Here is a 15,955-nt window from a genome sequence, read left to right as displayed (position 1 = left end):
AAACTGCGACATGTCCACAGCGGCAGCACATATGACAGGTAGAAGTAGAGGCTGCCAAAACATTGGAGCAGTATGAGGAGCCGCAGCGAGTTGACAACACACTACATTCGAGGGCAATGGTAGCACGCAGGCGCCAGGATTACCATGCAGGTACCCACTAGTATATACAAGATATACAATACAGAATTATATAAAACAGAATATATAAATGTAACGGCAAGCAGCATCACCATCAATTTTTATGTCATATTTTGAGCGTGTCATAGGCATTCCCCACATAGGGTAACAGTAGGCAGGGTTGTCTATGGCAAAAACAGGCACGTCAGACTGGTTCAGGGCTACTGAAACCCCAGATCAAACTGAAGATCGTCTACAGTGACAGCACATACGACAGGCCACAGGTAATGGTAGCAAGTGTGTGTGTGTGCGTGCATCCCTATATAATTAGAATATCATCAAAAGGTTATATTTCTTTCTCATATAATATAGGATTCATTATGCACAGACATATTTCAAGTGTTTGTTTGTTTTTTGATGATGATTATGGCCAAAATTCAGTATCTTGGGATTTGGAGACTCATGATGTTACACTTCTCTCAGCTACTCCCGTCAAGGGGTGACCACAGTGCTCCATCCGATCCATATATAACTTCATCACTGGTTTTATGCTGGATACCCTTCCTGACACAACTCTCTCATTTTATCAGCACTTGGGACGAGCACTGCATCACACTTTAATCAGCTAATTATCTCAAAAGACCTGCAAAGGTTTCTGAGCCTTAAAATGGTCTCTCAGTCTGCTTCAGTGGGCTGTCCACAGAGTGCTGTATCCGAGCACATTAATGGAAAGTTAAATGGAAGGAAAGAAAATGTGGTAGAGAAGAGGTGCACAAGCAACAGGGATAACAGCAGCCTTGAGAGGATTGTGAAACAAAGCCCATTCAAAGATTTGGGGGAAATTCACAAAGAGTAGACTATAGCTGGAGTCAGCACTTCAAGAGCCACCACCCACAGACGTATCCAGGACATTGGCTACAACTGTCACATTCCTTCTGTCAGGCCACTTTTAAACTAGAGACAACATCGGAGGCGTCTTACCTGGACTATGGACAAAGCGGACTAGACTGTTGCTCAGTGAGCCAAAGTCCTTTTTTTTTAGATAAAAGAAAATTTTGCATTTCATTTGGAAATCAAGGCAATCAAGTCCAATGTAAAGTTTGCAGTTAGTGGTGGTTTGGGGAGCCATGTCATCTGCTGGTGTTGGTCTATATGTTTTTTCTCAGGTCGAAGGTCAGTGCAGCCATCTTTAATGACCAGCTTTATGGAGATGCTGATTTCATTTTCCAGCAGCACTTGGCACCTGCCCACACTGCCAAAAGTACTAACACCTGGTTTAAGGACCATGGGATCCCTGTGCTTGATTGGCCAACAAACTTGTCTGACCTGTTGTGAAGAGGAAGATGCGAGATAGAAAAGAGCTGAAGGCCGCTATCAAAGCTACCTGGGTTTCCATAACACCTCAGCAGTGCCACAGGCTGATCATCTCCATGCCACACCGCATTGCTGCAGTAATTCATGCAAAGGGAGCCCCGACCAAGTATTGAGGGCTGTACATGTTCATACTTTTCAGTAGTCCAACATTTCTGTTACTTTTTAATTAAATTTTTTTTCATTGGTCTTAAATAATAGCATTTTCTGAGATACTGAATATTGGGTTTTCATTAGCTGTAAGCCATGATCATCAAAATTAAAATAAATAATAAATATATCAGGCTGTCCATAATGAATTGACATAATGAGTTTCACTTTTTTGAACTGAATTACTGAAATAATTAAACTTTTTGATGATATTCTAATTTATTGAGATGCTCCTGCTGTATATATATATATATATATATATATATATAAAATCTGTGGGTACTCCGGTTTCCTTGCACAGTTTAAAGATTAGGCTAACTGGTAATTGCTCTAGTGGGTGAGTGACTGTGTGGCATGATGGATTGGCACCCTGTCCAGGGTGTACCCCGTCTTGTTATATAGGCAGTTATGAAGTATAGAAAACGAATTAATGCATGTATGTATACACATATAGTGTTTAATAAATTATTTTGAGATAAAGTTGAGCTGTCACTAGTCACTGTTTGGATATTTTGACCAAAATGTTAATCTGCTTGATGAACATCCCATTTCAGATTGGTCCAGTCTTCAGTGTTACAATAATCTCTACTCTTTTAGGTAGAGGTAAAGGTTTTTCTTTAGATTTTGGATTGTAGTTGTGTGGATTTGTGTTTATAAGAGCAGTAGTATGGTAAGAATGCCTGGGGTGCATTTGGCTTTCCAGGTCGCCCTAACTCAGAGAAAATGCATGTGTACCCTGTGACCGTATGCTATGATACTGGGCTGTACATAATCCCATATCTGCAATGCAGCACAGTTTAAGTTTTCTGAGGGTGTTGTATACAAAGGTGACCTAAAGTATTAAGACAAAATATGGAACTTCAAAGAACTTCATTTTAGAAAAGATTCAATTTTACTGCTGTTGCAATACTTTTGGCCACTCTATTATTGTGAAATGCAAAAATGAAATAGATCAGAAATTTCTTGTGCAAAACTAGTTTATTTACAAAACAACAACAACACAAATGGCACAGTTGTGACAGTCAGTGCTTGTGCACAGTTTGAAGAAGATGAGTGAACTGACCCAACCAGGACCTAACCCAAGAAGAAAACACATCAGCACAGCTTGTGGCTAAACCAAGAAAGGGGCCACTCTCTGAGCAGGCAAAGGCTGACCAAGAGTAACTGTGGTAGATATCATTAAGGCAAGTTTCATAATCACACGCAGGAGTCAAGCAGCACAAAAAAAACCCTCTGCGTATTAATGGAAACCATTATAAAGAATGAAATAGTTATCATTAGAGGCCAGTGTGAATGTCTGAACCACACATAAATCTTTGCCAGAAATAGTGAGTATTGAGTAAAACTAGTAAAATCCTAAAAGGTTACTGTTCAGTTGTTTCAGTCAGATAACAGTGCATTCGCACCAAAGTGTAGAAATCGCCACTACATCTACTTCTACAGCCAAAATTGTCTCGTTTCTGCACGCAAACGGGTAAATGAGGGCGTCCAGAGGCAAATATTTTATCGAAACAGCATTTCTTGAGGAGGAATTACACGAGTGATAGAAAGTCAGGATATAGACACATAAAATGGAGGTAAAGCAGAGATCAAACAAAAGGAATGGTGACCGGAAAGTCCTCGCAAAGTTCATATCAAACAGCCAGTTTGCTGGCCACCAGCGAGGTCTTCCTTTGGGGCAGGTCCTGAGGAGTTGGGATGTGATCTCCGGTGATCTCGGTTTTCTCTGCTGCAGCTGCCGGGAGCTGTTTGTTCTTTATTTTAGCCTTGGCCATGTTGTAATCTCCTGAGTCAAAGTACTTTTGCTGTAGAAAACAAAGAACACTGATTATATTGTATATTACTCACTCTAAAGGATCATATGAAGCCAGGTTTGTGGAATCGCTCATGATCGATATAGGAATAACTTCCACACGACATGCTCATGCTCTCGAGACTTACCCCTTTCTGTAATCTTTTCCTCAGCAGGTCTGAGCCTCCTGGTTTAGCGCCCAGATGAGGATATCTAGCTTTTAACTTTGCTTCTTCTGCCTTCTCAGGACTCACAACTTTATCCTGCATCTCCTGTAGAATAAAAGGGGGAAAAAAAAGTTTAAAACAAAAAAAGCTTTAAAAAAAAAAGGAGACACAAAAGAGTTAGCTGACTAAACAACCTAAGAAGGAATACAGGGGTTAATGAAAGTAGGTCAACAAGTGGCAGCATGCTTTAAAAGCAGATCAGTGTATAAGGATAACTGCATAATTCTGAGCTAATCAATACTCTATAACTTCTTCACGCAGTGATAATTTTGCAGACGGTGACATGCACACTGTATACACAGCATGCTAGCTGGTGACATGCTAACGCTATGCTAGCTAAATTGCCCGACCTGCTGCTCCTCGGTAGTCGCCTCTTCCACAGTCTGCTCGGTCTCGCTGGACATTTCGAGGAACAAACACGAATAAGGAAGCGCTTGCTTAAAAAAAAATAACTGTTAGTGCTTTATTTTTCCCCTCCTACTGCACAGCCTCCACCACGATGCCTCTGTGCTGCTAGCGACTGTGAATGTAAATTCAAGTAACCTGAATGGATAGATGGATGGATGTATGGAGGTGCTGTTTTGTGCAGCAGCGCCATCTACCGGACTGGAGAGCCATAGCAAAACTACCTCTGCTGGTATGCCAATCCATAGCACCTATCATTTTTTCCTACTTATGGGTTATGCACATGTAAAGATCAAAAAGCTTGGAAACATTTTTGCTTGGAAACCAGAATATGCTACCCCTAAATTTTCCAATCAATATACACTGATCAGCCACAACGTTATGATCACCACCTAATATTGATTAGGTCAAATTCAAATTTTATTTGTGACATACACAGTCATACACTGTACCATATGCAGTGAAATGCTTAGACAATGACCTAAAAATAAAAGACTATGAATAGGAATAGGAAATTAATATGAAAATTAAAATAAAGGGTCAATTTAACTAGGAAAGAATAAAATAAAATATAAAAATTAAAGTTAAAAATAAAATAACTGTACAACAAAAATACACAATATAGAAAATATCTGAACAATATATGAAGAAATATAGAACAATAAGAGCAGCTGTACTAGTAGGTGTATATTTATGTAATTTTTGTGTGGAATAGAGTTAGAATAAATGGTAATAAAAGAATGGTAATGTCCAGGGTTGTGCAATCCACATATTTAAAGTGACTTTTGCAGTGCAAATATGCTTAAAAGTGATTTATTTAAAGTGACTTGTGATAGAGTGATTTGATGACCACGAAGTGTAGTTGTGCAGTGGCCACTAGGTGCCCCCTTTGCCACCAAAACAGTAATTACCGGTTTGTTCTGACACTTTTCCATCACCTCCAGCATTTAACTTCATCAATTTGAGCCCCTATGTGCATCATATTACCATGACACCAGTTTACTTGTTTTCCTACCTTGGATCACTTTTGGTATGTCCTGACCACAGCAGACTGGGAACATATTTTCCAAATGGTTTCTGTTATTTACATTTACCCCTTTAGCATTTAGGATTTTCAATACGGAAGTGCAAATAATTTTAAACAAAGCAGCATCATTTGGCAGAACACCATATTTGCATCTTCTCACCCAAGTTGAAATGTGTCTACAAGTGTGTTGTCAAAGCATGTTGATGGATAAAGTGAAAAATGTTAATCATCTTGCTAGAATGTAACCAGTCAGTAGTAAGGGATATATTACAGTAGATATAAGTATCCAGCAAGTAAACATTCAGTTCTTAATGTCGATGTATTGAAAGGAGGGAAAATGGGCAAAAAAAGCTAAAAGAAAAAAAAACTCGGGATAGCAGTTCACACTCTATAATGCTCTGCAACAACCAAGTCAATAACCTGACTCAAATTCAACTGAGCATGTATTTTGAGAAATTACTTAACTTAACTCCAATAAAGTTAACATAATAATAACATAGTAGACAGTTAACATAATAATTTTGTCAGTGTCTAAGTGTTCAAAGATTTAACTCAATTTCTGAATTTTGTTTTTAGAGTAAACTTTGCTACAATTGGATCAACAGTCTTTCAGTACCCAATATTTATATGTATTCAATTACTTTAGTTATCTTCTTCCTTTTCTGATTAGGAGATTGGTGCTGCAATGCAAGTGCTAATCACTGAGTTAACATGTTAACTGGCTTTACATTTCAATCAAATGAAAGGAGCAGAACTCAGTACTTTTCACGTGTTTTTATTATACAGGAGAAAACATAAGAAATTGCTTTAATATTAATAATAAACTATATACACTGATCAGCCACAACACTACCATCACCGCCAGGTGAATTAATTAGCATTGATCATCAATTATATACCAGTAAACTGGTGACTGAATCATGGGAACCTAATTTTCATCTATATCTGTGGGGATCAAAGGCCAGTAAGTCCAGACTCCACAGAAAAGCGAGTGCAACATAAACTGCTGAAAAAAGTCAATGATGGCCACAATAGAAATTTATTTGAACACCAAGTGCACCACAGCCAGCCATGAATAGGGCTTTCAAGGTTCTTGATCCAAATTCCGCAGATCTCAACACACAGTGCCCTGAGGCACCCAGTCATGAGTTTCCCAAATGACACAAGAAGAACCTACTTATTGCTCAATGTTTAGTTTTAATGTTATGGCTAATTAGTGTATCTTCAATATATACACTAAACAATTAGTAGAAAGTTCAGTTATAAACTGTTTCGTTCTTACATCAATTTACATAAGCCTAAGTCATTAGCACTTCCAATAATTAAAAAATTAATATTTTTTAAGTTCTTATTTTGTTCCATCATTCATGGGATATATTGCAATCAAGCTTGATTATATTAGTAGAGCAATTAGAAAAGATCTCAGTACAGGATAAACTGGAATCACGCACATGACATTTCAGTTCTAATTACCTTTAATATACCTAAAAGATGAGTGATGAAAACATTTGTAAAAACATTTTTTTTTTGTAAAAACAATAATGGACGTACTCCTCATAAAACTGAGAAAAACTATAGTCAACATCCACGTCAGTTTTGTATTCTTCTGACCAGATAGTAAAGCACAAAGAAGGTCAGGACCAGGCCTATCGACACGTAGCACAGGATCTTGCGATTTTCTCTGCCAGAGCGGACCATTGTGGAAAACCTCTTCACGCTGCCTGTTAAAAGTCCAGTTGCACTGAGGAAATTTGAGTCCTAAAGCAAAAAAAAACAAAAAACATTTAAAGCACAACATTAATAAATGTTAGCGTCTTTAATCATTCAAGAACCCAATCTGTTTTCCCGTCAGATAACGCACCATGCCATCCAAGTAGGAATTCTGTTCGTCAGCATCCTTGTCAATGTCATATGCCAACTGTAAGTAAGAAGAGAGAGACATGTCACACAGGTCATTAATACGGTAAGGCATGATGTTACTTTACAAACTGGTGTGATGCTGACATACCGACTTCAGTCTGGATACTTTACTTGCGAGATTTTCTGCCATGCGCTTGTTTTCTGCGTCCAGCATATCATCAACTGCTCCATGTCCTGGAAAAACAGTGGTGGGAGAGAAACAGAAATCCTTAGCAATGAGCGAATGAAAGTGTGCAACCAGAGATTGTTGTAGACAACTTTTTAGCAATTTTTTAGAAAATTTGGTAAGTGCTGGCTATAAGCAGTTTGCATGAGCCGTACATATGGGTGTGTTGTTCGGGTGTCAACATATTTTTGGCCATACTCATTTTCCCTATGCCTATTAGTAAATGTGTTTCAGCCGCACCCTTTACTAATAGGTGCATAAAATCTAGGATATAAACATGTAAAATCCTTAAACAAACTTTGGCCTTCGAATGGGTGGCACTGAAAAGCTCATACCTTTAAATGTGGCATTTGTTGCAAGTCAGTTCATGAAATTTCCGCCCTATTCAACTTATTGTGGATTGGACGTGTGTAGGAGCATTGGAATAGAATAGAATCATTGTGTATTGCCAGACTTTGGCTGAAGAGGTGTAAAGTCTGCCTCCACCAGACCCTGAAGCAGTGTAAACTGTGTTCAGCAGACATCAGGAGAACACTACTTAGCCAGATGAACAGCGGCAACAATAATGTTTGGTGCAAGAGAGTTAATGGTCTGTGGCTGTTGTTTTAGCATTTGGGACATCAGCTTTTAGTTTCAGTAAAGAGAGTTTAAACAACTCTTTCCAACATTGTGCACAAAGCAACCTGAATGAAGACATGGCTTGAGTTAAAGAACTCGAGTGTCTGAACACCTTTGGAATTCCACAAACATGGAACACTTTCTGTAATATTGTATGAAGTATTCAACTGGTCCATTAACAAACATTTCTTGAGATTCTTTAGTAACAGTAAAGATGCAGCTTTGAAACAGTGATGATTTGGGTTTGTCACAGCCGACTGTGTCAAAAATAATACATCAAACTTTGCTCTTGCAGCACTGCAGATCATGTGCAGATTCATACATTTTCCTACCACGCAGTGTGAAATCAACAAAAAACAGCCTGCGTTCATGCACATTGCTGGTTTTACTGGAGTTGTGGGCTTTGTACATGGTACACACATTTATATTTTATATAATTTATATACATCTCTCTCTCATCATATATATAGCGCTTTATTCTGTACACAGGGTCACAGGGGGCCTGAAGCCTATTCCAGGAGACTTAGGGGACGAGGCGGGGTACACCCTGGACGGGGTGCCAATCCATCGCAGAGCACGCATATGGACACACTCATTCACTCTGAGACGGGAATCAAACCCAGACCCTGGAGGTGCGAGGTCACAGTGCTAACCACTAAACCACTGTTTCGCTCATATATTACATATTGTGTATATACTTTTATAATCGTAAATTAACTTGAGCATGATTTCTAGGAGTGCATACGGGTCCTGATGTCCAACATCAGAACCTGACACCTTGAATGTGCCCCAGTGCACAAAGCAAGGATTATAAAGGTCCTACCCCATGGTTTAATAAGTTCTGTGTGGAAGAACTTGACCCACACAGAGCACTGACCTCAACCCCATCCGGCACTTTCGGGATGAGCTGGAGCGAAGATCCAACATCAGTGCCTGACCTCATGAATGCTCTACCGAATGAATGGGCACAAATTCCCACAAAAACACTCCAGAATGTTGTGGACAGCCTTCCAAGAAGAGTGGAAGCTGTTATAGGTGTTAGTTTGTTATGGAAACTAATGCTCCACTGCAGATTTGGCCAAATACATTTGTCCATATCGTGTAGTTTGGGGTGACAATTATTTCATATGATGTATTGATTTGTTATAATAAATCATAGTTTCATAATTTTAATGTTTAACTTATTTTGTAAGATACTGATGCTATTGTAAATATAAATTATTTAATAAAAAAATATTGCGATGAGAAGTGTATACAGTATGATTCCACCTTCTTGTGTGATCATGGTGACAAGACATTTTCTTTGAACTTGACCTTTTTAAAAAAAAAAATGCTACACTTAAGTATTGAACATTGTTAAGTCAAAAAGTGTATTACATGACAAACTATATTTTCTGAACATGTACAGGTAATGTGTCTGTTATGTTAATTTAAATTATTTTGGAATCAGTAAAACTAAGTGACAACCATTTCTGAAGAATGACCAATATGATAAATAATACTAATAAGGTAATTTAGTAAGTTTTGATTGTTCAATAAAACTATGTGGCTACATTTCCAAATAGCAAGTGACAAATGTGTGTGTACAAACTTCCTCACAACAGATGTTGTGCATCAGGTATTAACTAGACACATGTTAAACACACATTAAAAACCTGAGAGATTGCTTGAGGATCACTGGGATCCTGATAAACTTATTAAATGAATATCATGAGTGGTTCAGTTCTTGTAAGGAAGTAAATATAATAATCCGCAGTGTCACGGTGAGCTACGTGTCACTCACCCCTGTTCCAGTGATCAGCCATCTTTGTAAACAAAGCCTTCTTATCCCAAGCTTGTAATCTCCAAACTCTCTGACTAACCAGTCGAACAAACAGCGTTAAACACCAAAACGAAAAAGAAAGATTTTACGTGAAAAATAGTTTCACTTGGAATCAAAACAAACACTCGTAAAACCTCCACAGGCTAAAAGGATTCTGGGATATGTTAGTCCGCCCGCTCCACTCCTATCAACTGCATTACCCGTCTCGGTGCATCCTGGTCGCCATCTTTGCTTATCTGCGATTGGCTAGCAGGTGGTCCTGAAACGCGGCGAGGATAAGCGTCTAGCCAATCCTGAAGTGTATCCCCGGCCTGCTCAACCAATCATATCGCAGGAGGCGGGCCTTATGTGTATACGGGTAACAGCGTCAACCGCGTTTGATAAGATGTCAGAGCAGAGAGCATCCTCGATGTAAAACGAGCCATCAAGGTAATTTAGATTTAACCTTGTTAATAACTTTGAGTCAAGTATCTGCTGGTGCATGTGATTTGATTAGGGTTTATGAATGCAACAGAACGGGATTGTTAGATGATTATTCTCAGTTATGTTTAAGGTGATTTGTCACAGGCTGTGTTCACGCCAGGGGTTTTATATAAACACACAGTCGTGGTGTGTGTGTGTGTGAGAGAGAGAGAGAGAGACAGAGAGAGCTGTTTAAGAGAAAAGATTTCAGGGTATCTATTGCACTCCAGCATTGTCTAGAATATTCTTAAATCTTATTTTAAGTGACTGTCTTAATACAGTTCCTTCACCTTTCACATTGTAAAGACTGTTTATGTCTTTGGTAATGTAATCTGGCAATGAAAGAAAATCTTAATGCGCTTTATCTCATCCTGATATATCACTTGTTTTGTTTCCAGATCCTATCTTGTCTTCTTGCGCTCCCTTTATCGCAAAGACGAAATCAATGGACATCTAGTAAATTAACGGAAATCCACAACAACCCTGTGATGCCGCTTCACATCAGTTTAATCAGGGTCCTCTAAACTCCTGCGCTGTACTGATGTATGTTTCACATCACTCGTTTCACATTGTGTTTAGAACAATGCGTTGCAGTCAGGTTCTTTTAAAAGTTTCTACCTATAAACTTTGCCTTTTTTTTCAGTCCCGATCGTGTTAAAATTGATGTAGATCCAACTTTCTTTATTCTCTCTCTTCTCTCCAAGGAGTGATCAGTGTCATCTTAGTCCAGATTGTTAATTCAGGCTTTAAGTTTGTTTTAAAGCATCTTTTTAAATAAAGATTGGGTGGACTCAGTGGTAGGTTTCTCGCCTGCCATACAGAAGGCCCAGATTCGATTCTCACCTAATAGAAGCAGAAGTATGATGTGAGTTTATCAATCAATTCCTCAACATGTAATGTATTTAATAATGTATGTTATTATGGTATTTATTATAGCAAAGCTTTAAAAACCCAGAGATGTTGGCCCGGAAAGGTCTGGTGCCTGAAGGATTTCTGCTGACACGTCTGGCTGAAGATGCCGCCCAGCCTAAAAGCTTCCGGAGCAAAGCACAGCGTGCACGCTTTATCACCAAAAGTGGATCATGCAATGTTGCTCACAAGAACATACGAGAGCAGGTACAATGCCTACAATGGATTTATCTTCACGTAATGCATTCTCACTTTTTTGGGAGACACTGCAATGAGTGCATTTTTCTTTTTGTTGTTATTTTTAAAGTAAGCAATGTCTTTTAAGATTTAGATTCAATTATTTGTCACATGTACCTTACAGCACAATGGAATGATTTGCTGGGGTCAGAGCACAGGGTCAGCCAGGATACAGCACACCTTTAGGAGACAGGGTTAGGGGCTCAATAGTGGGAACTTGGCTGTCAGGGCTTGAACCCCAGACCTTTCGATTAGTAACCCAGAGCCTTAACCACCTGATCCACCACTATATCCCAGGCAATGCCTTTCTGTTAATTTTCCCCTCCAGGGTCGATTTCTGCAGGATGTTTTTACCACCATGGTGGACCTTAAATGGCAGCACTCGCTCCTTATTTTTACCTCAGCGTTCCTCTGCTCATGGATGCTCTTCGCCATGATGTGGTGGCTCCTTGCCTTCGCTCATGGTGATCTGGAGCCACGAGATCCCAGTGAGCCTGGACCTGTTCCCTGTGTCACTGCCATCCACTCCTTCACTTCAGCATTCCTCTTCTCCATTGAGGTGCAGGTGAGGAAAAACAGGATGGATGGAATGATAGGATGCTTACAATGTCCTTTAGAATTATCGAAAAGAAAAAGATTATGTGGAATTCCTGTTTTGCAAAGACAATCTAATGGACATTATGCTGCATTATGTTATCAGGTGACCATTGGTTTTGGTGGGAGGATGGTCACAGAAGAGTGTCCACTGGCTATTGTGGTTCTGATCATCCAGAACATTTTGGGCCTCATCATCAACGCCGTCCTTCTGGGATGCGTGTTCATGAAAACGGCTCAAGCCAATCGGCGAGCAGAGACGCTCATCTTCTCTCGTAACGCAGTCATCGCGCCCCGCAATGGCAAACCCACGTTCATGTTTCGCGTTGGAGACCTGAGGAAGAGTATGATCATATCAGCTACCATTCAGATGCAGGTGAGGAAGAGGCGTGTTAAATGTTACGCTTCATTGTTCGGAAATCAGAGACAACCAAATTTAGATTTCTTGACTTTTCTCATGGCATACTTTCAGAACAGGTTTATAAATGATCAGTAGCGATGTTACTCTGTCTCTTGAATGCTGATTGGTTGTCCTGGGCCACTCCTCCCAGGTGATTCGCAGGACCGTGACGGCAGAAGGGGAGGTGATTCCAGTCTGCCAACTTGACGTCCAGGTGGAAAACCCACTCAGGAGCAATGGCATCTTCCTCGTCTCACCACTCATCATCAGTCACACTATTGATAGAGGAAGCCCACTGTATGAGCTTTCTGCCCAGTCGCTGGCCACTGAGGATGTGGAGATCATAATTATATTGGAAGGTACGAGGATGTTCCGCCACAGCTCCAACGAGCATACAGTCTGTTTACAAAGACCTGTTCAGGTGGCGCTTAGTAAGACCTGTCTAAAGGGTGTTTAGTGAGAATGAGTGGTTATTAATAATGCATAGTGTGGGTTCAGCCATGTCGCAAGATATGATTATGTTAAAGATAGCAAGTAATGGAAATTCGTAGCAACTTTATAGTCAGGTACTTGAACACTTGTATGACTGAGCATAAGTATATATACACATGTATATATATAATTATAGTATAATAATTGATAGTAATTATAAAGGTACCTCATCTCTGCAGATTCTTTCCATAGATGTTAAATAAACATCAATTCATCAATTACATAAAAAATATCAATCATTATTAGACTAATTACATCGCTTATTAAGAGGTGTAAGTGGAAAGTCATACTACACAGGACACTGTTCCTATGGAAACAATACATTATTAGTACATGCACATTAATTTAGACCTATGATTTGCTGTAATAGAAAGACAATCAGTTACTTCTGACCACTTCGATGCAAATGTTCAAAAGCAGTCTGGTATAGAGACAGAACAATCAATAAAAGTGCTTCACAATGCAAAACAACAGAATGTAGCATATTACAATAGTGTTTATTCATTTACATATTTCTTATTAATATTTAGTATAAATGTATTTTTGCTAAAATAAAATATTATAGGGAATTATTTTCAAACCTAATGAATTCTGCCTCTGCCATGACTAACAGTTAAGTAGAGACACCAGGTTGCCAATAGTCTATTTGTTGTTGTTTTTTCCCTCTGGTTAACAAAGCCTCTGGAGCCACAGAGACAGGAGTTTCTCTTCTAAGACGATACTGTATTGACCGCTGCTGTAATGTAAGGAGAAGCTTTTTATTTAGGCTGTAAAAAAGAAACATTCATCCTGCTCTCTCAGTGATCACAACTTTTTCTTGTTCACTACACATACACTCAGTAGATGGAGTATAACATAATGGTAGTATAGAGATTATAGAGTGCACAACAGGCACTGAGATCATCATGTTAAACAGTATTTTTATATTACATGTGTTTTAGAAATATCAAGGCAACACTGTCTACATCTCAAGCTGAAAGATGTTTGAGTCTGTAGATGTTTAAACATAATTATAACAAGACTTCCTGTACTGAATGTTTGTCTCCTGGTCAGGCGTTGTGGAGACCACCGGGATTACCATGCAGGCACGTACATCCTATATACCGGAGGAGATTCTCTGGGGACGCCGCTTTGTCTCTATCATGACCGAAGAGGATGGGCGCTACTGTGTGGATTACTCCAAATTTGGTAACACTGTGCCTGTGCGGATGCCCGCCCTCAGCGCCAAGGAGCTGGACCAGACCAGAGGGGTCCAGGACAACGGCCCTCACGAGGGTAAGCCTCAGGGCTGGGGACTAGTGCGAGCAGGGCGAGGCGGCTACAGGAGGAGCGCAGGCCGGGCCTGCGAGGATAATCCGTCCCGGCCGTGGTACGTTCCAGCAGAGAAAGATGAGCAGGAGAAAAGTAAAGAGAAGAATGGGCAGAAGAAGATGGTTAAATTAGAGGAAATAGGAAGAGAATTGGAGGAGACCATGGATGATATGAGTGATTAATTATATAACATAGAACAGTTAGGTCCGGTCGAGCAATCTGATTAGACAAGATGAATCTCGTGTCTACGACCACATCACAGCCGTTCTGAATATCCATATACAATACAATAAAAAAGTCTTGAGCCACCCCTCATTTCTTCATATTAAAATACATTCTGTAGATTAATCTAAAGCAATGAAATAAATGTTTTACAGCATTCAGCATCACCAGTATACTAATCACTGGCCCGATCATCTGTCATCATCTGCACCTGTTTCTCACTGGTTCATGCCTTAAGTTAGATGTTTGTTTAATGCTTGAATAATTCATACTGTAGGTCACTGTGTGTCTTAATAAACAGAAATTCCTCAGAAACTGCTCAGGTACAGGCACTGGAGTACAAATAAGAGACAAAACAGTCCTTCGGGAGAACTATTCCTCAATAATACAAGAAAGACCGGCTCTTTGGAAGCAGATTATGAAGAAATGAGGGGGCTCAAGACTTTTTTTTACAGTAATGTAAATATATGACATGTATGTACAGATCATAAAGTGTAGCTGCTTTATCAGAAAGCTTTTAATAATTGTTAATGTTTTTGTATTGATTTGGGAAGAATGGACAGAAAGACAGTTGCTTTTTTTTTAATGCATCGTAATTTTCCTTTTCTTGAATATTTACAGATGCAAGCGTCTGTAGTTGGTGTGACTTTAATTCAACACAGCAAAACTCCTCAGTGTTAAATTAGCACCCTCCAGTGTTCATATAGATCCAGTTGAACTTTCCAACATAAGCTCTAAAAGTGTTAAAACAACACTGGGGACTTTACTGTGCAACCACCCCGTTTTTATAACTTCATCGTCTTTGTGTTGTGGTTGTGTATGTATCTGCTATCCGTGCTCCATTATTACGTCAATATTATTATATACATTTGTGAACATCACTTTATTTACCTGTAGTTTGAGTTTTGGCAGTGTCATTGTCAGAATGTGTGCAATTACTGTACCGAAATCAGTCTCTTAATAATCATGATTGTGAACACTTGTTTTACTGCTGAATAATGATTTGATTTATTTGTTTTACTTTATGTATTTATGGTACGAATAAAATTTTATTTTATGTTACTGTTTTTTTTTTTTACTTTCTTGTGTTGTACTGTAAATACTAAATACTGTTTTAAGTCTTTATAATTAATTTAATATGTAAATAGAAAAACAATGTTTCATTGATATGCATTTATTTATTTATTTCTTATATAAATATATTTATTCATCATGTTTATTTTAAAAGGTTAATTCATTACTGATAGGGAAAAACTACTGTAAAAAAATAGAAATAAGCCTTCTGAATTCACTGTTAATCCGAACGCAAGCACTGTTTGGAACAGTTTGGGAAGCTTATAGAAGCTAGATTTTGTTATGTCATCAGATTACAGTGCAGCAGCTGCGCAGAGTAAATTTTTAAAAGATTACAGGCATTTTACAACCTTGTTTTATACATATTTCTTTCTTAACATATAATGAGCTCAACCATAGTGTCAAAGGTCTCAGACGAGGTTAAGGGTCCAAATTGTATTTAATATATTGTCTGATCTCTGTTACATCCTTGTTATTTAATGGTTGCACAATATTTATTAGATTAGATCATTTTGATAAATGAAAGATTATAAAAGGATAAGATGCCACAAGCTTGCAGATATTTGTAAGTGATCCTTTTTAAAATAGAAATAAAAAGGATTTTGGTGTGGAAGGAAGACCTCATTTACCTTCAGCTTT

At 38.8% G+C, this 15,955-nt stretch overlaps 3 protein-coding genes across 3 annotated transcripts; 1 reads left to right on the top strand and 2 right to left on the bottom strand.

Moving 5' to 3' along the window:
• Positions 1-2,597: 2,597 nt before the first annotated feature.
• Positions 2,598-4,204, bottom strand: arpp19b (cAMP-regulated phosphoprotein 19b). The gene is made up of 3 exons (XM_053483638.1): positions 4,008-4,204; positions 3,580-3,702; positions 2,598-3,443 (listed from the first exon to the last, which is right to left on the bottom strand). Exons 1-3 carry the CDS (start codon positions 4,059-4,061, stop codon positions 3,273-3,275), a joined length of 348 nt encoding a protein of 115 aa, XP_053339613.1. The 5' UTR covers positions 4,062-4,204; the 3' UTR covers positions 2,598-3,272.
• Positions 4,205-5,848: 1,644 nt separating this feature from the next.
• bet1l (Bet1 golgi vesicular membrane trafficking protein-like) lies at positions 5,849-9,834 on the bottom strand. Its single transcript, XM_053485492.1, has 4 exons — positions 9,577-9,834; positions 7,098-7,183; positions 6,951-7,007; positions 5,849-6,847 (listed from the first exon to the last, which is right to left on the bottom strand). Exons 1-4 carry the CDS (start codon positions 9,596-9,598, stop codon positions 6,680-6,682), a joined length of 333 nt encoding a protein of 110 aa, XP_053341467.1. The 5' UTR covers positions 9,599-9,834; the 3' UTR covers positions 5,849-6,679.
• A 144-nt stretch (positions 9,835-9,978) lies between these two features.
• On the top strand, positions 9,979-15,223 carry kcnj11l (potassium inwardly rectifying channel subfamily J member 11, like). The gene is made up of 7 exons (XM_053485480.1): positions 9,979-10,044; positions 10,476-10,620; positions 11,014-11,193; positions 11,552-11,788; positions 11,924-12,193; positions 12,369-12,576; positions 13,763-15,223. Exons 3-7 carry the CDS (start codon positions 11,035-11,037, stop codon positions 14,200-14,202), a joined length of 1,314 nt encoding a protein of 437 aa, XP_053341455.1. The 5' UTR covers positions 9,979-10,044; positions 10,476-10,620; positions 11,014-11,034; the 3' UTR covers positions 14,203-15,223.
• The last annotated feature ends 732 nt before the right edge of the window (positions 15,224-15,955 follow it).

This window comes from Clarias gariepinus, chromosome 2 (genome assembly GCF_024256425.1).
Source record: "Clarias gariepinus isolate MV-2021 ecotype Netherlands chromosome 2, CGAR_prim_01v2, whole genome shotgun sequence".
Classification (NCBI taxonomy): domain Eukaryota; kingdom Metazoa; phylum Chordata; class Actinopteri; order Siluriformes; family Clariidae; genus Clarias; species Clarias gariepinus.
The sequence above is the reverse complement of the archived record's forward strand: the minus strand, read 5'-3'. Positions and strand labels throughout refer to the sequence as shown.